General features: G+C 31.0%; 2 protein-coding genes across 8 annotated transcripts in view; one reads left to right on the forward strand and one right to left on the reverse strand.

Annotated features, from left to right (window-relative positions):
- LOC123262661 (putative peptidyl-tRNA hydrolase PTRHD1) overlaps positions 1-11,835 on the reverse strand; it is a 42,251-nt gene extending 30,416 nt beyond the window's left edge. Inside the window, exons 1-6 of one of the 3 annotated variants that reach the window (XM_044724984.1) lie at positions 11,584-11,830; positions 9,692-9,739; positions 3,909-4,064; positions 3,600-3,823; positions 2,491-2,724; positions 2,044-2,333 (exon numbers count right to left, since the gene is read on the reverse strand). In XM_044724984.1, coding sequence (XP_044580919.1) covers positions 2,154-2,333; positions 2,491-2,724; positions 3,600-3,823; positions 3,909-4,064; positions 9,692-9,739; positions 11,584-11,617 — 876 coding nt within the window. In that variant the 5' untranslated portion in view covers positions 11,618-11,830 and the 3' untranslated portion in view covers positions 2,044-2,153. Of the gene's footprint in view, positions 1-2,043; positions 2,334-2,490; positions 2,725-3,599; positions 3,824-3,908; positions 4,065-9,691; positions 9,740-11,583 lie in introns of those variants that run through there. The other 2 variants (XM_044724987.1, XM_044724986.1) reach the window with 2 other exon arrangements.
- Positions 698-22,364, forward strand: LOC123262660 (TWiK family of potassium channels protein 18). Of its 5 annotated transcripts, none has more exons than XM_044724979.1 (5): positions 698-710; positions 14,538-14,577; positions 15,346-15,438; positions 15,528-16,111; positions 21,860-22,364. In XM_044724979.1, exons 4-5 carry the CDS (start codon positions 15,534-15,536, stop codon positions 22,284-22,286), a joined length of 1,005 nt encoding a protein of 334 aa, XP_044580914.1. In that variant the 5' UTR covers positions 698-710; positions 14,538-14,577; positions 15,346-15,438; positions 15,528-15,533; the 3' UTR covers positions 22,287-22,364. The 5 variants fall into 5 exon arrangements, with proteins under 5 accessions (XP_044580914.1, XP_044580918.1, XP_044580917.1 ...); XM_044724983.1 differs by lacking the exons at positions 698-710; positions 14,538-14,577 and adding exons at positions 6,555-6,645; positions 14,065-14,162 and having other exon boundaries at positions 15,346-15,368; positions 15,533-16,111; XM_044724982.1 differs by lacking the exon at positions 698-710 and having other exon boundaries at positions 14,200-14,577; positions 15,346-15,368; positions 15,533-16,111.
- The last annotated feature ends 436 nt before the right edge of the window (positions 22,365-22,800 follow it).

The following is a 22,800-nucleotide window of genomic DNA, read 5'->3' on the forward strand; positions in this document are numbered from 1 at the left end:
CATTTTTGAATGCAGCCTAAATACTTATCATCATAAATTTACTATTGATGAGAATGATATGAAAACATGAAAAGGCACAACTCCAGGTCAATACTTTTCCAACGATACCAAATTTAATCATAAAACCCCGTTTTATCATATAAATACACTGGTCACAAAATTTTGCTTATTCTCTTAATAATATAGATTATCTTCTTAAATATCAAAAATATCAAAAAAACATTTCAGTAATTTCTTGTAGAGCCTAAAATTTCCGACAAAAAAGTACTTCTACATTTCTTCTCTAAGCTCAAAACTTTTCGTGTAATTTCAACTTCCCAATTTCTTCTTAAAAAAATTAGGAAAACGGTTGACCCTGAAGGCCATCCCTGCAACTTCCCGCTAATTCCATACTTAGGCGCTTAAAATTGCACCAATGACGTTTTTGAGCTCTTCGAGCTCAAAAATACAATTTATGGGTTATTTTGAGCTCTCCAAGCTCAAAGAGATTGTTTTCCTATGCTTCTGAGCTCTTCGAGCTCAAAAGTCTGATAGGGATTTGATGACACTATTGTTTGAATTTTTAAACCGCAATAACTTTTGAATAAATAAACCGATTTTCACGCGGCTGGTAGCATTCGACGCAGTTTTTCAAGCCTCACAAAGAATCTTAAATTTTGAATTGATCGCGCAAGAAATTTTGGAGTTATTCCGAAAAAACACTTTTTTCAGTTTTCTTTCGTTCACGATATTTCTCGAACGAATCAACCGATTTTGACCGGACTGGTGGCGATCGACGTGGTTTTTTGAGGTTAAGAGCTAATTAGTTTTTGGAATTGAACCATAAAGCCGTTTAAAAGTTATTCCAAAAAAACCACATTTGAAAAAATTTTTTTTTTCAGTTTTTTTAAGATTTCTCAAAATCTATTAATCTGAATCGGTCCAAATAGTTTTCAAAATCTAAGTTTGGTCAAGCCCTTTCGAATGGCACCAACCGCGATGAAATCGGTCAAGCCGTTCAAAAGTTATAAGCGGTTCACATACTTTCACACACACACACACACACACACACATACATACATACATACAGACACCGTGACAACCTCGCAGGGATAGTCAGGGAAGCTTCCTGTGACCTTCAAACGTCGAGATCTGATGTAAACTCGGTTTTTGCAAAACGGGGTGAAAACAATAACTTCCCGATTTTTGAAAATCTTCGATTTTCGTAGCGGAAAGTTAAAAAACAAGTCTTTTCTTAAAATCCAACCTTTCTACGCTTCAATTCCTTTTCACAATTTTTTTGAACTTCTCGCAATTTCAATCCTCTAACTTTCTAACGCCTTTCTATTAGTTTCATAATCGTCCTCACAATGTTTACAGCGGACACAGAGGGTCACTCTGGAAGATGTGAGCGGCATCACTTGGGACTACGCGTTCGCCGGCTAATTTGTCAATGCTCTGAAGAAATTGACGCGCGATTAGTTTGGCCGGTCGACGAGGAGGCCGCCAGTTATAACGTCTCCTGGCGCCTAGAGTCCTGCAGTGTTTTCAAGAACTCGCGGAATTCTAAGATCACTCCTAACTTAATTTCGCCTATTTCGCTGTCGGAAATCACACAAGTAAGTTTTAAAAATAAATAAATTTCCTTTTTTTTTTATTGGATTTTATTTACAAAATTGAAATTTTTACAGAAAACACGGTTTGATATCAAGAATTTGGAGAAAAACTGCACTTACACCGTCAATGTGCGCAGCATTTTAAATAATAATAATAATGGTAATGATAATAATAGTAGTGAAGATAAGAAAGATAACAATGAGTTAGGAGGACCGGCTGATGATAATTGGCCGACTGAAGTTAATGAAGAGCGCAATTTATCGATTGAACTGACGACAAATATCAGCTGCAATAAAATTCGACAGAACCATAATAATAATAGAAATAGTAACGATAATAACAATGGTGATTTTAAATTAACAAAGTGTAAAAAAAGAAAAACTAGACTCAAAAAAATTTACAATAAATTTTTTTGATTATTACTAATTAAATTTATTATTATTATTAATATTATTGATATTATTGATATTATTATCATTATTGTATTTTGGATAAATAAATGTTTGACCTGAGAATGACATTCGTTGGAAGAAGACTAGAATTGGCGAGTTTTGAGCTCAAAATAGGCTCGACAAGATGGCGGCGGCGAGGAACACGAAAGGAGTGGGGGTAGAAATGGGGGAGGAGGAGTAGCCGAGAAGATGGTGATACACTTTTCGGTCGCCGACCTCTTGAGTCGGGCGGTAGTTTGAAGCCAGGGTTCCATTGTGGGTTTGGACGTTTTTGAGAATTTCCACCTAAAAGAAATGTACTTATTAGTATTCAAATCGACAAGTCATTAATATTCTTACTCATAACTAAATAGTATTTTCATAAGTGACTCATTAGTAACTCTAATAATAACTTATTAGTAATTTTACTATTGACTCATTATACCTAATTTTAAGAACTCACTTGCGACTCAGAGATGGTCAACTTCTCAGTCATAACAAACCAGACGACAGACTCTTGGCACCCAGGAGTAGTCAATGAGCCTGAGTATCGATAAAACGTCGTCCTATCGTTCGGCAACAAGTGAACGGGTATAACTTTCCTTTGAATTTCGATGCTGCTCTTACCCACCCATTGACTCACTGATTCAGCGGCTTTCAGTATTGCGTACAGATTGTCGTTGTCATCATCGTTCAGCTGCAATTAACCAATAAGATTAACTTCATTATCATCAGCATTATCATTATAATCATCATAGCCTTCATCTTCATCATGACTATAATCATAATCATTTTCATAATCACCATGATAATCATCATTATCAGCATCATAACCATAATCATGATAATTATCATAATGATGATCATCATCATAATTATCATCGTGATAATCATCATAACTATGATCGTCATCATAATGATCATCATGATAATCATCACCAATATCATCATAATGATCATCAGTAATATCGTTATCATGATCATCATGATCATTATAATCATCATTATCACGATGATCATCACGACAATCGTTATTATCAACATCATAACCATCATCATGATGATCATCATCATGACGATGATCATCATCATGACGATGATTATCATCATGATGATACTTATCACCAATATCATCATAATGATCATCACCAATATCATCATAATGATCATTACTTATATCATCATCATGATGGTCATAATAATCGTCATCGTCATGATAATCATGATTATCATGATGATCATCCTTATCAATATCATAACCATCATCATGATGATCATCACTAATATCGCCATCATGATCATCATTATAATTCTCATTATCGTGATAATCATGATAATGATGATGAAAATCGTCATGATGATCGCTATCTTCGTGATAATCATGATGATCATCATGACAATCATCATTATTAATATCATAACCATCATCATGATACTTATCATCACTATGATTATGATGATAATTATAATCATCATCATCATAATCACCATCACATTACCAATTAACTAATTACTGGCTCATCATTAAGTAATCACAGCTCAACCTGAAATTAATCAACTCATCATAATTACCTTAAACAGAACAGCTACGACCGCAACTCCATCGTCATGCTGAGATGCAATTGACACATTTTCATACTTTTTATCATGATGTACCAAATGAAGCTCTAGTGCATCACGAGTGCCATCAATTGTGTGCTCAGCACCCCAATGAAAGTGCATTTGCTCGAGCACGTATTTCGACGTCAATCCACCACCACTTAAAAATATTGGTACACCAGACAATGTTATTTGCACTTTGCAAATTTTTCAAAAACAATAATAACGATAATAATTAACATAAAAATTTGGTAAAATAATTGACTCAAATATTGTAGTTACCATTGTGACCGGTATTGGTCAATATCCCGGTAAATGCGTAGTCATAGTGCAGAAATTTCAATGACCCTAAATCATCCTTGAGGGTGTTGTCTGTCTCAATGTTTATCGGAGATTGTCTCTTGCCATTTTTGCACAGTCCCGGCCAATTATTTGGACCTGAAACGTAAAATTAAGAAAATTTTGGCAAAATTTTTGGGCTGTCTGTTTTATCTCTTCATCTATAGATTTGTGCGCCTTTTAGTGGTGATTAATTATAATTTTGGATAAGCAAATTCGGCCTATTAGTTTCTAAGTTAAAGCGATTTTTCTGTAATAGAAAATTATATAGCATGTTATGTTTTAATAAAATTATCTCGTGTAGTATTAAAAATATAAAAAAAAACATTACAGTATTTTTTTGTTGGAAATTTTATGATCTACAAAAAAGTATTGATGTTTTTTAAAATTTTTAATTTTTTAGAAAACAATTAAAAAAAGTTTGGAAAATCCCGAAGTGCACGCCTCATACCGCTCATTCATTTTTTAAGAAAAAAATAAATTTTGTAATTGATTAAAAAAAAAATTATAAGTAAGTAATTTCTGACAGAGTATTTTTTATTTTATTTTAAATATCGGCGCCCGTTTTTCTTGTTATATGCGCACGCAGTCTAAAAAAATCTAGCTTGATCAAGTGGCGCCATAGTGTTCACGTGATAAATAAGAAAAATTCGTTTGTCTTTGTACGGTTGTATCGTAGTGAATTTTAATAAAAATTTAATTTAAAAAAAAATACGTAAACTAGGCTCTTGATATGAAATATGGAATCAGTTCATCGAATTCTTAAACTAATAAAAAAGGCCTGGTCTTGAAATATCAATTTGTTCGGGAGTAATCGTTGGTACATCCAAAATGGGATGACATCAAGACGTCCACGTAAAATTTTTTTCGAAACGTTTTTAACTTCCCGCTAAGAAAATCGAAGATTTTCAAAAATCGGGAAGTTATTGTTTTCACCCCGTTCTGCAAAAATCGAGTTTTCATCAGATCTCGACGTTTGAAGGTCACAGGAAGCTTTCCTGACTATCCCCGCGAGGTTGTCACGGTGTCTGTATGCATGTGTGTGTGTGTGTGTGTGTGTGTGTGTGTGTGTGTGTGTGTGTGTGAAAGTATGTGAACCGCTTATAACTTTTGAACGGCTTGACCGATTTCATCGCGGTTGGTGCCATTCGAAAGGGCTTGACCAAACTTAGATTTTGAAAACTTTGGACCGGTTCAGATCAATAGATTTTGAGAAATCTTCAAAAAACTGAAAAAAAATTTTTTCAAATGTGGTTTTTTTGGAATAACTTTTAAACGGCTTGATGGTTCAATTCCAAAAACTAATCAGTTCTTAACCTCAGAAAACCACGTCGATCGCCACCAGTCCGGTCAAAATCGGTTGATTCGTTCGAGAGATATCGTGAACGAAAGAAAACCGAAAAAAGTGTTTTTTCGGAATAACTCTGAAATTCCTAGCGCGACCAATTTAAAATTTGAGATTCTTTGTGAGGCTTGAAAAACTGCGTCGAATGCTGCCAACCGCGTGAAAATCGGTTTATTCAATCAAAAGTTATTGCGGTTTAAAAATTCAAAAAATAGTGTCTTATCAAATCTCTATCAGACTTTTGAGCTCGAAGAGCTCAAAAGCATAGGAAAGCAATCTCTTTGGGCTCGGAGAGCTCAAAATAACCCATAAATTGTATTTTTAAGCTCGAAGAGCTCAAAAACGTCATTGGTGCAATTTTAAGCGTCTAAGTATGGAATTAGCGGGAAGTTGCAGGAATGGCCTTCAGGGTCAACCGTTTTTCTAATTTTTTTTTTCATAATAGCAGCATGAAATGATTTTAGAAAGTAAAAGATGGTTTAATTTAAGTGTTTTCTCGGTGTACATCTACTTATATTATCTACTTATATTATTGTATAAGTGCAATATGGTTGTGATAAAGATCACAAATTTTCTTGACCTTGACGAGTCGAGTATATATAAAGCGCTTCACGTTATGAGGCGTGCAAAATATGGCTTTGAAATCCGCGATTTATTATAACTGTAATTTTTGTGATTAATGCTCATTAAGGTAAAAGCCCCAGTAGATGATCACGTACCAGTATATGATCACTCCACGTATTTGTATATCTATATTCACAAATATAGGTATACAAATACATGGAGTGATCGTATACTGGTACATGATCATCTATTGGGGCTGTTACCTTATCTCCTTAAATATAAAAAAAAAATCTCAATACTTTTAAATAGCGCACAAAAATTTCTTCAAAAAGTCTCTCATAAATTTTTCCACCAAACCCAATAGTTTCCAAGTTACCACCATTTTTCAATTATCTAAAATTATTCACCTTATTAGCGTACTTCAAAACATAATCCGAAGGTCGCGGTTTCGAATCCCACCAATTTTTTTTTTTTTTACATTATTTATCATTCAATCCAGAACAAATAACCCGATAACTTACACTTGAAACATTTATAATCTTATCTAATGACACAGATTGATAGAATCTTAAATTATATCAACATAATCATCAATTATTGATTTTTAATTGATAATTAATATTGTTTGGTTAAAAAAAAATAAAAAACAGAAGGTTTAATGACAACAATAAAACGGCGTCAAACAAGTATAATAAGAGTAGTTGTCAAATTGGCAATTATCCAATCTGTGCTATGGTACATCATTTCCTCAATCAACTGGGGACCGTCGATGTAGGTGTAGTGTATAATAATGATCATGATAATGATAATGTTAATGTTAAGTAAAGGTAGATGTGGACGTGTGTTAGTAATCGTACCGATGTTTTTACACGACGGTATCGTCTATGACTCAAAGGTCTCATCTGCTCTCATTAGATCTATACAGATGGGATCGTTTTATTATACGGTACTATTATAATTGCAATTTTATATGTGGATGTCGATCTCCCACCCACTTGATTTACATACATGCCAGTATGTGTATGTGTAATGACGCAGAGAGTTTTTGTATGGTCGGTGTAGTTCTTTTATAATTTTGTGCATCATAAAGGTAGGGGTGTGCTTAGCCGTATTGTTAGCTTAAATACCCGGTTAATGTCACTTAAATAATTTATAGACGCCAGGCATTGACACATAAACTTTATATTTCAAGGATCATTTTTTTGTCTAAATAATACACTAAAAATTTACGATACGACTATTGTAAAGCTGGACTATACTTTCATTACTAATAATTGTTAAATATTTTAACAGAAAATTTATTATTTATTTACGAAATTTTACAACTTACTATCGTAATTTCACCAAATAATTATTGTATTAAATTCGATTAGAAAAAATACGAAATTACTATTGTATAAAGAGAATAAAAACTTAGATGTAAACATATTATTATTGCACGCCTCATAAGTGAAGCAGTGCTCTACCCTGTTGAAAAACTCCAATAAGATCCCATCAAAAGCGACAACAGCCACTTAGAAACCAATAAAACTTATGGGTTTCTAAGTGGCTTTTGTCGCTTTTGAAGGGATCCTATTGGAAATTTTAAACAGGGTACTCTTGCCTTACAAAAATCAAGTGATTTTTTTAACTAAAATTGTCTCTATTTATTTTCTATCGCACTTGTAGAGTAATATTTACACATAAATGTCATGGAAAAACACTAGTTTTAACACTTATGACATTTTGCTTTTTAAATAAATAAAAAAAATGTTTAAAAAGATTATTCCGTGAACGTCCGTGTGCCTGATGTATGTATGGGAACTGGCGTGGTTACGATAACTGCCGAAAAACTTAACTGATCAAGCCCGTTTTTTTTTATACGCTTCAGTATTATCCAAAACTAAGTCCTTTCGAAGATCACGGTCTAATTCAATGTAGTTTAATTATAATTAGCAATTAACTAAAATCCACTTATCGTTTGCATATCTGTATCTATCTAAATAAGGTTTGTTTACAACACATGCGCAGTACCTTTATTTTCTAGGTGGATATGGTGCGAAAGATTTAAAAGTATTTGTATTTTATTTTAATCAATTTTATTATAGAAAATGAGATTATGAGGCGTGTACTTTTGGATTTGCCAAACTTTTTACTATTTGTTTACGAAATTTTATAACTTACTATTGTAATTTCATCAAATAATTATTGTCTTAAATTCGATTAGAAAAAATACGATATTACTATTGTAAAAAGTAAGAGAATAAAAATTTCCAGTGCTGCCTCTGTATCTTTCCAATAGAAGTAACAAATTTTACAATAGCTGAATTGGAATGTTTTTCAATTAGTGTGAGTGTTGGCCGTGCACAGCGCTAGACTCCGAGTTCATGTAAATGCTGAAGGACATCAACAGTAATTTACCTCGGATAGCTTAGAGGGAGGGTCTCTGGCTACCGACTAAGAGTTCTGGGTTCGATTCCCGGACGAAAATTCCGATTTGTATTTTCAATTACTGCAAAGTTACCAATGAGTCCAACTTCCTACCTTCTCCCTCCCTAAAATTCCTTTTAAAAAAACCGACTGTCAATTTTTACAATAGTTGAATTGTAAAGTTCACTAACACATCTTGTATAATTTGCTCTATAGTATTGGACTTTTTAAATCTCTTGCTAGTCTTGTTTGTTGAATAAAATTTACAATACTAGATCGTAAAAATTATTAAATGATAAGTATATAGTCCACCGTTACTATTTTATTTAATAAAAATTACAATAGTAAAATCGTGAAAATTCTTTTCATTTTCTTTCCGTGTTTGGTATATATTACCGGTGGGATTTATTTCCCAGATGGATTTGCAATTCCCCATAGTAATTTTAGTTCCGAGTTAAGTATGCTATAGTATATCACGAATAATAAAATATTACACAGTAACTCAAACTAAAAATTAACACGTGTGCTACGAAAATTTTCCAATAGATACACTGAAAAAAAAAAATTCTTGACGAGTGTAAATTTTCTTGGCTCAAGAAAATATTAAGGAAGGTTCTTGAGTCAAGAAAATTTTCTTGAGCCAAGGAAATTTTTTCTTGCTCCAAAATAACTTTCGTTTTCCTTAAAAATTACTTGGCGCAAGAATATAAATTTGTATTTTGTGTGTAGCATTGATTTTGAGCGTCAATGCAGTCGAAAAACTCCATTAATTATGTAAAGGTAATTTCAAATTGAATTATCCAAATGATATGAGTAACAAATTTGAAAATTATTTAATTAAAAGTTACCAAAAAGAATATTTTACATTGATTTTGAGTGTCAGTACAGTCCAAAAAGTCCATTAATTACACAAAAATAATTTTTAATTGAATTTCTTGGGCGATATAATAAATTTAACCCTCGAAGTACACACTTCCGAACAGAACTTTAGAGTACACACGGGGTCAAATTAACCCTACTTGACTTTCGAAGAATTATATCTTAGAAACTATACATTTTATCGGAATTCAGGTTATGAAATTTTTGGTACGTAAAACAATGCTCTTTTGAATACTATCATTATTATTCTGAATTAGTTTTTAATGTTGAAAAAATTAATTAAAATCGAACCTATTTTCGAGAAATATTTTAGGATAAAAAAACTTCTGGAGTCAAAACGACCCCCAGTGTACTCTGAGGGTTAAATATTATTTAATCAAAATTTAGTAAAATTGTATTTTACATTGATTTTGAATGTCAATGTAGCCAAAAAACGTAATTTACTGTACAAAGATCCTTTAAAAAAATTTTTTTTCTTTTCAACTTCTTGATGACTGTTCATATGAAATAATTTAAATAAAATTGTTACCATTTTCGTCCGTGTAACCCCAGTCGTGGCTTTTGATTGAACATATATCTGAAAAAAGTCAAATTTAAAAATTTAGTATTACCACTATTCTTAATTTATTATTTGCGATTCGTTTTTCCCAGGCATTGTTAAGAGATTTTATTGAATTAAGTAATTAGGTAATTATAGAATTGAATTGATCAAAGGGCTTTGCTTGAGGGCACTTTGATATAATTATTTTATTAATTTTATTTTTGTCCTCTGATTATAATAATACTGATAATATAATAAAAATGATATTAGTGATATTGTTGTTGTTATTTATCTTGTAGTTGAGTTTTGAGAATAATGTATTAAATTTTTAGAAAAATTGAATAAATAGATCCTGAGAGATAGAAAAAAAAATGAAATGTGTTAATTCTGAGAGTCAATGCAGTATAAAGTAGCCATTAATTGTGAAAAGCTAATTTTTATTTAAATTTTAAATAAATAGTATGAAAAAATATTTCTTACTCAGATATGGATGAAAGTTGCATTAATTTTGGACGTCAATGCAGTAAAAAATCATTTATCGTATGAAAGGTCAATTGAAATTAAAAATTTTGAGTAAATCATAGAAAAGTATTTATAATTGCCGTCATTTTAAAGAACACATTGATTTTAAATGTCAATGCAGTAAAAATTAATCGGCAATTGATGAATCGTCTATTGACACTACTAATTCAAATTTGAACGCGTTTTTGATAACAAATTTTACTACTAGTACTCCAAAACTTGCCTGGATAGTTTTTGCATTGATTTTAAGCGTCAATGTAGGAGAAAAATGTCATTAATCATCTGAATACATCGGTTATTTAAATTCTAACACGATATTAGTAACTAGCTTCACTACTACGATACAGAAGCTTCTCAATAAAAATTTGCATTGATTTAGGTCGTCAATGCAGTATAGAATTGTCATTAATACTCTTAATACACTTTTGATTTATATTCTAACGTGATATTAGTCATGAATTTTACTAACACTATTCCAAAAACTGTCTAAAAAATGTTTGCATTGATTTTGAACGTCAATGCAATAGAAAAAACCTCATTTCTTACATATACACTTTTAAATCCAATTTTAACGCAATTTTAGTGACTAAATTTTCTATTTCTATTCTAAAAATTGCCTAAATAATTTTTTGCATTGATTTTGAGCGTTAATGTAGTAGAAAAAACTCATTTTTTTAAGATACATACTTCCAAATCAAATTCTAATGCTAAATCAGTGATTAACGATACTATTATTATCCCAAAAACAGCTTGAATAAAATTTTACATTGATTTTGAGCGTCAATGCAGTAGAAAAAATCTCATATTTTACATAGACGCTTTTAAATCCAATTCTAAAGCCATATATGTGACTTACTTTTCTATTACTATTAAAAAAATTGCCTAAATAAAATTTTGCATCGATTTTGAGCGTCAATGTAGTAGAAAAAATCTCATTTATCATACAAAAATACTATTTTAATTTTAATTCTAACGCGATAATACCGATCTCTAACTCATATATATTTCAATAAATTCATCTCTAATTCATATATATTTTTAATTCATTTTCATTCTCAAAAATCAGTGCCAAATTTTAATAAAAAAAAAAAAAATGAATGATTACCACCTACTATCAAAAAATAACCCGAGGTGAATATCTCAATATCTAAAACTGCAACGTCTAAAATTTAAAGCACCTTGTGCCAAATTTAAATTTAATTCAATGCTACAATAATTTATCAATTACTCTCAATTTATTATCACAATCATTATCATTATTATAATCATTTTAATTCATCTCACCACCTACGTGATTAGCTCTAAGACAACAAATATCCAGATCGATAAATTATAATAGTGCGAAAACATTTACTCACTTGCAATAATAAATACCAAGTAAACTAATAACATCGTTAACTTCAAATCTAATTTTTTTATTTGATAAATTATTGCCTTTAATTTCTGCGGTAATTGATTGCACTTTTATTTATTACTTTTTTTCTTTTTGTGTCAATTGATTAAAAAAAAAAAAATTTTTTTAATTAATATCGATGGAAAAAATAAAAAAGTTATTATTCCTCGGTCTGCGCCGCTCGACGACAGAGTTACGACTGAAGATGAAATGTTACGCGGTCAACCCTTACGATATATATTCTATTCTACCTAGATCATTATTAGTATCACATGCAATGAGACAATTTTTAAATCACCGTTTATTATCTTATTAGACAAAAGAAAAATTTTTTTTTTTTGCTCAAAAGTTAGACTTGTAATTTTCTTATTAAAAGTTGACAATTTTTTTTAATTGTTGGTAATTATTGAAGAATCTTAATTTAATTAATTCGGGAAAAAAAAAAGTTTTTTTTTTGGAAATGAAATTTGTAATTTTTTTTTTATTAAAAATTAGCAATTTTCGATAATTATTGACGATTTTTATTTTAATTAATAAAACAAAAAAATTTTTTAAATGCTCAAAAATTGAATTTATAATTTTTTTGCAACTGATAGATATTTTTGATTTTTAATTTTACTAAAAATTTTGTTTTTAATTTTTTATTTTTGCTCGAAAGTTAAACTTGTAATTTTCTTATTAAAAGTTGACAATTTTTTTTAATTGTTGGTAATTATTGAAGAATCTTAATTTAATTAATTGGAGAAGAAAAAAATTTTTTTTGTGAAAATGATATTTGTAATTTTTTTTATTAAAAATTAGCGATTTTCGATAATTATTGACGACTTTTATTTTAATTAATAACACAAAAATTTTTTTAATGCTCAAAAATTAAATTTGTAATTTTTTTTGCAATTAATAATTATTTTTGATTTTTAATTTTATTAATTGAATAAAAAAAAAATTTTTTATTAATTTCTTCATTGTTTGAAAATTAAATTTGTAATTTATTTCCATACAAAGTTGGTAATTTTTTATAATTGTTGGTAATTATTATCGAATTTTAAATTAGTTAATTGGTAAAAAAAAAAAAAAAAAAAAAAAATTTTCTTATACATAGTTTGAAATGTACAAATACATTGTCACATACAATGAAGATAAAACGGATGAATACGAAGTTCATACCGTGATATTGACATTCGCAAAGAGATTAACTGTCAAGTCATCTGGATACAATTGTTCCATGTCCTAGTTTGTAATTAAAGAAAATTGTTTTGTTACGAAAACAAAAATAATATTTTACTTTTTTATTCGTAAAATAAAAATGAAAATTTATTTTTAGAGGTTTTTTGATAATATTTCGGCCTTAAATAATAAAATTTAAAGAGAGCTAGCCGATAATTTTCATTTTTTAATTTAAAAACGTAAAAAAAAACGTTGAATAATTAAAAATTTTTTTTTTAATAAGAGAAATTAATGAAATTTTGCATTGGTCTTAAAAGTCAATGCAGTCAAAAAAAAATTATTTACCATATAAAAATACTTTTAGTTGAAATTCTAACGCGATATATCAATATTCGTCATTTATAAGGCAACAAAATTAAATGTTGCATTGATTTTGATTGCGTCAATGCAGTAAATGTTATGTCCACCCGCATTTTTTTTATTTATTTAAATCACCCGCGCAGATGGAAGACTTCTCCATAAAAAATTTTTGCCAAGAGAAAAACTTCAATTTTTGTTTACAAACTATTTTAATGTCAATTTTAACATGAAATTAACATAAAAAGTCACCGTATATCCTCAAAAGTTAACTAAATAGAATTTTGCATAGATTTTGAATGTCAATGCAGAAAAAGATCCTTATTTAATGTATAAAAAAATTATTAACTCGAATGTTAAAGCAATATTTGTAACCAATTTTCAATATTATCTATTAAAATGACCACTAAAAATATCTACATTGATTTTGAGAGTCAATGCAGTCAAAAACATCATTTAACGTACGAAGAAAATTATAAACTCAAATTTTAGAGTGATATTCGTAACTAATTTTTAATATTACTCGTCGAAAAATTAACTAAATAATATTTTGCATTGATTTTGAGAGTCAATGCAGTAAAAACCGTCATTTAACCTACAAAGATACTTTTAATTAAAATTCTAACATGATATTAGTGATTTGCAACTTATAAATGACTAATTTATCATTTTAACTTTAAAAAAATTCTGACTGAACTAAAAAAACAATTCTTTTCGGTTTTATGACCAACTTTCGGTCAACATGAAAAGGAGCTATAAAAAATATATTTAACACCCCAAGTGTTGCATTGATGAAACTAAAAGGAAGGTTTTAATTTAAATATTTAAAAAAGTAAGGAAGTACTTAAATAAAAGCCCAATAAATGTGTGTAAATGTTTAAAATGTGTGTATATACGATCGGTCATAAAACGTTTGAAATTGCAGCTTCGGTCCTCATCATAGTCGAATAAACACACCGGATTGAACGCTAAAGTGTTCAATGTAACATCTGATACTGTGGGTGTTAACGTTTCTGTGTATGTGTGTGTGTGTGTTTGTGTGTGTTGAAGGCACACGTGCATGGAGTACGCATAATAGCGCTGAAAAGAGTTCAAAAATAGACGCATAGGCCAGAAAAGCTTTTGCTTATTTCTTGTGTTGTATTTAATTATATTGAAGATTGCCCGCTAAGTCAGTTCGGTGAGTAACCTCTGGCATTTAACATCCAAATTAATGTGCTTTTTACTATCAAGAAAGTTTCGTTATCCACCTGGTGGCTGTCGGCTAAAAAATATAAAAAATTTTTGTGATTAGCCTGTGATACATTCTTTTAAAAGATCGTAGAAAAAATATTTAGGTTTTTATACTTACAAGAAGTTAGTTTTTATTAGCTTGGAGGATTTTTAAATCAAAGTTAGTTTTTGACATCAATTCCATCAATTTTGACATCACAAAATTGTAAGTAAAATTTACTTCAAATACTGAGTTTATATCAACTTTATTTGATTGACATCAATTCCATCACTTTTTACATCACTGAAATTGACATCACTAGTCAATTTTGACATCAATACAATCTAATCGTACATCGTAGAGTTGTAAGTAAAAAGTACATCAAATTGAAAGTTAATATCAACATTTTTTTCATTTACATCAATTCCATCAATTTTGACATCACACATTTTGTACCAATATTGACATCACACGTCAACTTTAATATAAATTACTCAATTTTTATAAAAAAAAGTTACTCCATTTACTTTGACATCACAAATTTACTAAAATTTACATCACCGTACTCAACATCAACCTTCAAATCGCTTCTCAATAAAAACTAATTTTGACTCCGCAAATCAACTTCGACATCAATTTATATATTTGTATTAGACATCAATTCCATCATTTTTGACATCACAAAAATTTTTGCTAACATTGACATCACAAGTCATTTTTAACATAAATTCATAAATCTTTAATGGACATCAATTCCATCATCTTTGAAATCACAAATCAACTTTGTCATAAATTTCTAAATCTTTAATGGACTTCAATTTCATCATCTTTGACATCAAAAAAATTTTTGCTAAAATTGACATCACAAGTCAATTTTAACATAAATTTCACAATTTTTTAGACATCATTTCCATCAACTTTGACATCAAAAAAATTTTTGCTAACATTGACATCACAAGTCAACTTAACTATAAATTGCTTAATTTCTTATAGACATCTTTTCCATCAACTTTGACATCACTAATTGTGTGTTAAAATTTCCACTCGCAGTTAACATACCCTTCAATTTTCGAAAGACATCAAAAGGTTCGTATCAACATTTCCATCACTGCTCTTGAACCTTCCTCCTCCCCCAAAAAAAGTACCTGAACACTATAAACAACTTAATCTTCCAGGTGACCATGACAAAAATGCGATCATCATCCCGGTCCTGCAACTCGTCGGCAACTTCCATTAACAGAGACCCGCGGGAAAAAATAAAGGACTGTTGCCGGAAGCTAGTAGCCTTCATGTGCACCCAAGTGGGAGTAGGAGGACTGGTAGTTGGGTACGCGATAGTTGGCGCCTTAGGATTTATTACCCTCGAGACGCAGTCCGAGTACCCCCACGTCGAGGAAATGCAGCATCTGCGAAAGAACTTCAGCGAGAAACTTTGGACCGCGACAGCAGCTGATAGGAACGTCAACGTCCTCAACAAAACGGCCTTTAATCGTCAAACCGACGGCTTACTCAGCGAATTCCAGATCGAGGTCGTCAAAGCTGTCAAAAAAGGCTACAATGGAAAGACCGTCAAGGATGTTTGGTCGCTTCCTGCCGCTCTGATGTTCTGCTTGTCTGTCTTCACCATGATTGGCTACGGGAACATTGTTCCTAGAACCATGTGGGGAAAAGTCGCTACTGTCGTCTACGCCATCTTTGGGATTCCGCTGTATGTTCTGTATTTTTTGAACATGGGGAAAGTTCTTGCCCAGACGTTCAGGTGAGAAAATTTTATATTTTTAAGAAAATTATTTAAGATACGATGTAATTTTTTATGTTTGATATCAAAGAATAGAAAAATTTTTATTTTTGTGATATGGTACATCCTAAAATCGTAAACACATTTAGAAATGTTCTTTAAATATCACGTGGCAAGCTCCAAAAGGGCGTAAAAAATTGGTTTTACCAATTTTTTTAAGCATATTCTAAGCTTGAAAGTGAAAAAAAATTTTATGGAGGCTATAAAGGCCGCATTTCTAAAATTTTACGCGATTTTCTGTTTAGGAACTTCAAAATTTAGTGATGCAAAACCAAAAAAGCGTAGAAAATTCTTATTGCCAATCTTTGGAAGCAAATTCAAAGCTTAAAAGTGAAACAAAAAATTTCTCATGCCAAAAGGGCGTATGCATAAAAATTTACACCAGTTTTGGGTTTAGGAAATTTAAAATTTAGTGAACTAAAGCCAAAAGGGCGTAGAAATTTTTAGTAGGATCTAATTGTCTTATTAATCGATTGAGTATTATTTTTATTTACCTTTATTTTTGGACCTTTTTGTCAACCTTCTGTACTAAACATTTATTTTTTTCTCTGCCCTTTTGACTAAGAAAATGTTTCTTAAAGCCAATTGGGCGTATAGAGATCCGCTTTTTGGCTCTAGTAATTCAAATAATTTTTTATGATGTTTTTAACGATTGTTGAGTTGCCAAAAAAAATTTTTTTTATTCGCCCTTCTGGCTCAAAATCCCATTTAATTCTTGTAATACGCCCTTTTGGCATTTTTCACGCTATATCAAAAAGTATACAGCAGTTTTAGTGGATTTAATAGAAATCTATTGCATTTGTTTGGATAACGGAATTTTTCAAAAATTTTGCGATTCTTTGAGTCAGCTCGTCGAGCTGGTTCAGAAAATGTCATTAACTCAAAAGTTTATACATGGATGTATTTATTTATAGGATATAATCGGCTTTGTCTCTACTATAACTCACAAAATTCTTATCAGATCACCATAAAACGTAGCGTACTTATTTTTTGGAGGATTTCCAAGTTTAATTTCGAAGATGAGCTAAATCAGTCGGTTAGTTTACAAATTACAGCAATTATAAATTTTTAAAAATTATTAAGGGGGTATTCTGGTCTAGAAGCATGAAATTTCAGGTAATTTTTAAAGTGCCGTAAAAAAAAGACAATCAATATTTTTAGTATACATTTTTTTATAAGTTATTTATTAACATTATAAGAATACAGAAAAAAATAAAAAAATGAAAAAAGTTGAAAATTCAAAAAATTAGCATCTGATGAAGTGGGGGTGTCTCAAAAAATTGGCACGTGACGATACCCATGATTCCAACCCTCCTAGCTAATAGAAACAAAAGAATAAAAAAGATTATTAATCTAGAGTAATGTCGCTATAGTCGGAACTACGGAAAAAATTTAAAAAAAATTTTTTCACAAAATGGCGACTGCCTGAAAAAGAAAAATTTTTTTTTATCACTTTTGTTGACATTTTCGAATTTTTTAAAAATAGTAAAAATTGAAATTTGGGGATGACCATAGTTCCGACCATAGCGACATTACTCTAGATTAATAATGTTTTTTATTTTTCTATTTCCGATTGCTAGGAGAATTGGAATCGTGGGTATCGTCGCGCGCTAATTTTTTGAGACCCCCCCACTTCATCAGCTGCTAATTTTTTGAATTTTAAACTTTTTTCATTTTTTTATTTTTTTCTGTATTCTTATAAGCTTAATGAATAACATAAAAAATGTATAGTAAAAATATTGATTGCCTTTTTTTTACGGCACTTTAAAAATTACCTGAAATTTCATGCTTCTAGATCAGAATACCCCCTTAATTACAGTGAAAAATTTAAACTTTTACTGTCTCTCCCTTCAATAGCTATTGAAAAAGATAACTTACTAAATTGCTGTAAATTTTATCTGAAAGCTCATTAAATAAGCTTTAATTTGCATAGCTATATATTTTACTAGATCAATAAGTTTAAAAATGCCAGCAATTTAAGAGTTTCAAAATTTTAGAAAATTGTGAGTTTTAGTGTTTGTTAGCTCAATTACTATTAAATTCGATAACTTATTAAATTTCTGTAAACTCCATCTGAAAACTTATTAAATAGGCTTTTATTAATCTATCTAGGGGAACCTGGGGCACGAAGGCCCCCCTGGGGCACGACGGTCCCCCTCAAAAATTAAGTAAAATTTTTTTTTTTCAATTTCCCTCAAGTTATGACCTCTATAATGTTTTTATGATATTTTGGGCCAATATGTGATATGTGGAGCATAATGGACCACTCGAGAAAAAAATTGTAACGAAAAATAATTTTTTTTTTTTTTAATTATGATAAATTTGTGATAAAATGAATTAAAAACAAATTTAATTGAATTAAAAAATTGAATCATACAGGGGAGAGAGGTACACGACGGTTTAGGGTATAACGGCCCCTCTCATAAATTAGGTAAAAATTTTTTTTTCCATTTTCCGTCGTTATGGCCTCTATGATGTTTTTATAATATTTCGGGCCAAAATGTGATAAGTGGGGCATAATGGACCACTCGAGAAAAAAATTACAAATTTAAAGAATTCATTATTTTAGGCCTTTTCAGGTCAATGAATTAGAATGAATTTAATTAAACTGAAAAATTTAATGAAAAGTTGAATTATATAGTTTATAAAAAATTGAAAACACAGTTTTTTAAAATTAAAACAGTACACTGATAAAAAAATTGACTTGATTCAAGAGCCAAACTCTTGAACCAAGAATTCCATATTGAAGAAAATGATTTTCTTGAGTCAAGAGAATAAATTCTTGAAACAAGAAAATTTTCTTAGACCAAGAATAATTTCCTAGCTCAAGAATTTATTCTCTTGATTCAAAAAAATCATTTTTCAAAATGGTATTCTTGGTTCAAGAGTTTGGCTCTTGAGTCAAGTCAATATTTTTATCAGTGTAATAATTATATTATGAATTATTGATCACGGTATTATCTGCACCAGACAGAAACCTAATCTCAAAGTTTTATTTGTTCCAAGGATAAGGTAGTTACGGATAATGTCTCGGATAGCTTAACTGGTAGAGCCTTTGGCGCGTAACCAAACGATCCGGGTTCGAGTCCCGGTCTGGGCTGTCTGAATTATTTTTTCGGTTACCGAAAAAATTCCTACTGAGTAAGGTCCCTCCTCCCCCCTTTATCCTTTATTTCCCCAGTTCCCAAATTTGTCTTTAATGACAAATTTAGCTATAAATTATGGCTAAATTATTGCCATATCAAAGCAAATTTTAAGGGAGTTGGGAAAGAACGGATAGGGGAAAGGGGGGACCTACTCAGTGGGAATTTTTTCCGTAATTGAAAAAATAATCAGACAGCCCAGACTGGGAATCGAACCCAGATCTCTCGGTTACGCGCCAAGGGCTCTACCAGTTAAGCTATCCGAGACAAGTACTGACTACTTTATTCAGTCACGTATATAAGACCCACCGAGCAAACAACGCCACCGTCCATCTTACGGTAAAGAGCCGTATCAAAGCAAATTTTTAAGGGAGTTACCGAAAAATTCCTACTGAGTAAGGTCCCTCCTCCCCCCTTTATCCTTTATTTCCCCAGTTCCCAAATTTGTCTTTAATGACAAATTTAGCTATAAATTATGGCTAAGGGGAAAGAACGGATAGGGGAAAGGGTTAAGGAAATTCCTCCAAGGATGTCTTACTCTACGCAATTCATATTTCTAATTTTGACTTGATAAAAATATAAAAAAAAGGTCTGGTTCAAGATATTACGTATTTAAAAAGCTCAATATGAAAACTCGATCTGTGATTTCAATCAATGCAAACTAATGTTACCAATTCATTGCTAAATAACATTTCTGTATTTTTTATCTATTTAAAACTAATTAATAGCTTAATAATAAAATTTATAATAATTTTTTAAGACGTTATCAAAAATTACACATTGAATGAAACATGAAATATAAATTTTCGATGATTAGAAAATCACATCGAGATACTTTAATGAATATACGATTATTCGCAATGATCATAAACATATTCGTCAGAATAATCTTCGTCAATTCCTGCGCAAGAATCATAAGACCATTTATTACAATTTTTACATTGAATCTATGACTCTGAGGACTCTAAGGAAAGTCCATTGCAATACAGACAATGGCAATCATCATTTTTATATTTAAAATGTTTTTTTTTTTTCAAATTTTTTCGTTTTAATTTAATTTTTTTTTTTTTTTTTTGTTTAATTGAAGTCTATTTTTTTTGCTCCATGTTAATTTTTTTTTTTCTGTGAGTTCTTGGCAATACTAAAAACTCGTAAAAATCGTGGTTTTCCCTCGACGACGTTTTCTGGAAGGAGAGTCTCTAGATTTTGATGGTAATAGCTTTAGTAAGAAAAAATTTTTTTCGATTTTTTGCAAAATTTCGACTGATTTGTTCAAAGTAGATGGCAAATAAATGAATTTGATGGTTAAAAGCCACAAAAAGGAAAAATCGGCTTAAGGGGGCCGTCGTGCCCCAGGCTCCCCTATATATTTAAAAAAATTAGGAAAACGGTTGACCCTAAAGGCCATCCCTGCAACTTCCCGCTAATTCCGTTAATACCTGGCCGCTTTTTTGAGCTCTTCGAGCTCAAAAGTACAATCTGTGTGTTGTTTTAAGCTCTCCGAGCTCAAAAAGATACCTTTTCTATGCTTTTGAGCTCTTTGAGCTCAAAAGTCTGATAGAAGTTTCATAGAACACTATTTTTTGAATGTTCATACCGCAATAACTTTTGAATGAATGAACCGATTTTTACGCGGTTGGCGGCATTCTACGTAGTTTTTTAAGCCTTATAAATAATTTCTAAGTTTCAATTGGTCAAACTATAAATTTCGGAGTAACTCTGAAAAAACACTTTTTTCGGTTTTCTTTCGTTCACGATATCTCTCGAACGAATCAACCGATTTTGACCGAATTGGCGGCGATCGACGTGGTTTTTCAAGGTTGAGAGCTGATTAGTTTTTGGAATCGATCAGTTGAGCCGTTTAAAAGTTATCCCAAAAAAACCACTTCAGAAAAAATTTTTTTTCCTACTTTTTTTTAGATTTCTCCAAATTTCTCAAAATCTATCGGTCCGAATCGGTTCAAATTAACAAAAAATCTAAGTTTGGCGAAGCCCTTTCGAATGGCACCAACCGCGATGAAATCGGTTCAACCGTTCAAAAGTTATAAGAGGTTTACATACTTACACACACACACACACACACACACACACACACACACACACACACACACACACACACACACACACACACACACACACACACACACACACACACACACACACACACACACACACACACACACACACACACACACACACACATACAGACAGACATAGTGACACCCTCGCGGGAATAGTCAGGAAAGCTTCCTAGGACCTCAAAACGTCGAGATCTGATGAAAACTCGATTTTCGAAAAACGGGGTAAAACCAATAACTTCCCGATTTTTGAAAATTTTCAATTTTCTTAGCGGGAAGTTAAAAAATAAAAAATAAAATATTTACCGGTCGATTTGATGAAATTAAATTTTAGCATTAGTTTTTACATTTTATCATATAAATTTATTTATGTATTTTCTCAAATGCTTTAGTATTTATATGATCAGTGCGGTCATTTTGTTTTAATAGGAAATCTACTTACATTTCGGCTGCCGAATGGCACTTTTTATTTTCCTGTATAATTTCAGGTGGCTCTACAGATGGTTCCACGTTTGCACAGGTCGGAAGAAACCCGGTCAAAGGATCATAGTGCCCTCTACCGCTTGTCTCTGGGTTATATTCGGCTACATTCTGGTCGGCACCATCATGTTCGCCCAGTGGGAGGAGTGGGACTACTTGGACAGCGCTTATTTCTGCGTAACGTCGCTCTGCAAAATAGGAATGGGCGATTTTGTCCCAGGCGCGAATATTGTTGAGGCGAAAAGCGGCAGCCATCTTAAATTGGTCATCAACTTCGTGTACCTGCTTCTGGGCCTGGGATTGGTCGCCATGTGCTACAACCTTATGCGCGAGGATGTTCGGGTCAAAGCGAGGGAACTGAGGGAAGAAATCATCGAAGCTTTTGAAGACTTCAAGTACCGGATGGTTCATTGCTGTGGTGTAAATTCTACGTGATTTTAGAAAATGATACCGTTTATTTTTGTTTTTTATGTTTTGTAATTTTCGGGAATAAAAAGTAGTTTTAAAAAAGTTTGGAAAATCCAAAAGTGCTCGCCTCATAACGCTCATTTATTTAAAAGAAAAAAAATAAATCTTGTAATTGATTTTTAAAAGAAAAAAAAATTAGGAAAACGGTTGACCCTGAAGGCCATCCCTGCAACTTCCCGCTAATTTCATACCTATTCAAAAATATAATTTATATGTTATTTCAAGATCTCCGAGCTCAAAGAGTTAGCTGTTCTGAGCTTTTGAGCTCTCCGAGTTCAAAAGTCTGATAGAGATTTAATAAAACAGTATTCTTAAAATTTTCAAACTCCAATTAAGGTAATACCCCAATTATTGACGCTATAAGAGACAAAGTTATGATTTGATTTTTTTTAAGCAATCAAATATAAATATCGTTGAATTGTGTTTGTGGTAATGTCTTAAGTAATGTTTTAATTAATCAATTTCTTTTTTTAAAATGATA

The sequence above is a fragment of the Cotesia glomerata genome, linkage group LG4, assembly GCF_020080835.1.
Source record: "Cotesia glomerata isolate CgM1 linkage group LG4, MPM_Cglom_v2.3, whole genome shotgun sequence".
Lineage (NCBI taxonomy): Eukaryota > Metazoa > Arthropoda > Insecta > Hymenoptera > Braconidae > Cotesia > Cotesia glomerata.

Bases quoted from the DNA above. Each gene is read 5' to 3' on its own strand.
- LOC123262660 (XM_044724979.1), top strand. From the start codon at position 15,534: ATGACAAAAATGCGATCATCATCCCGGTCCTGCAACTCGTCGGCAACT. The intron at 16,112-21,859 runs GTGAGAAAATTT...GTATAATTTCAG, and splicing joins GTTCTTGCCCAGACGTTCAG to GTGGCTCTACAGATGGTTCC.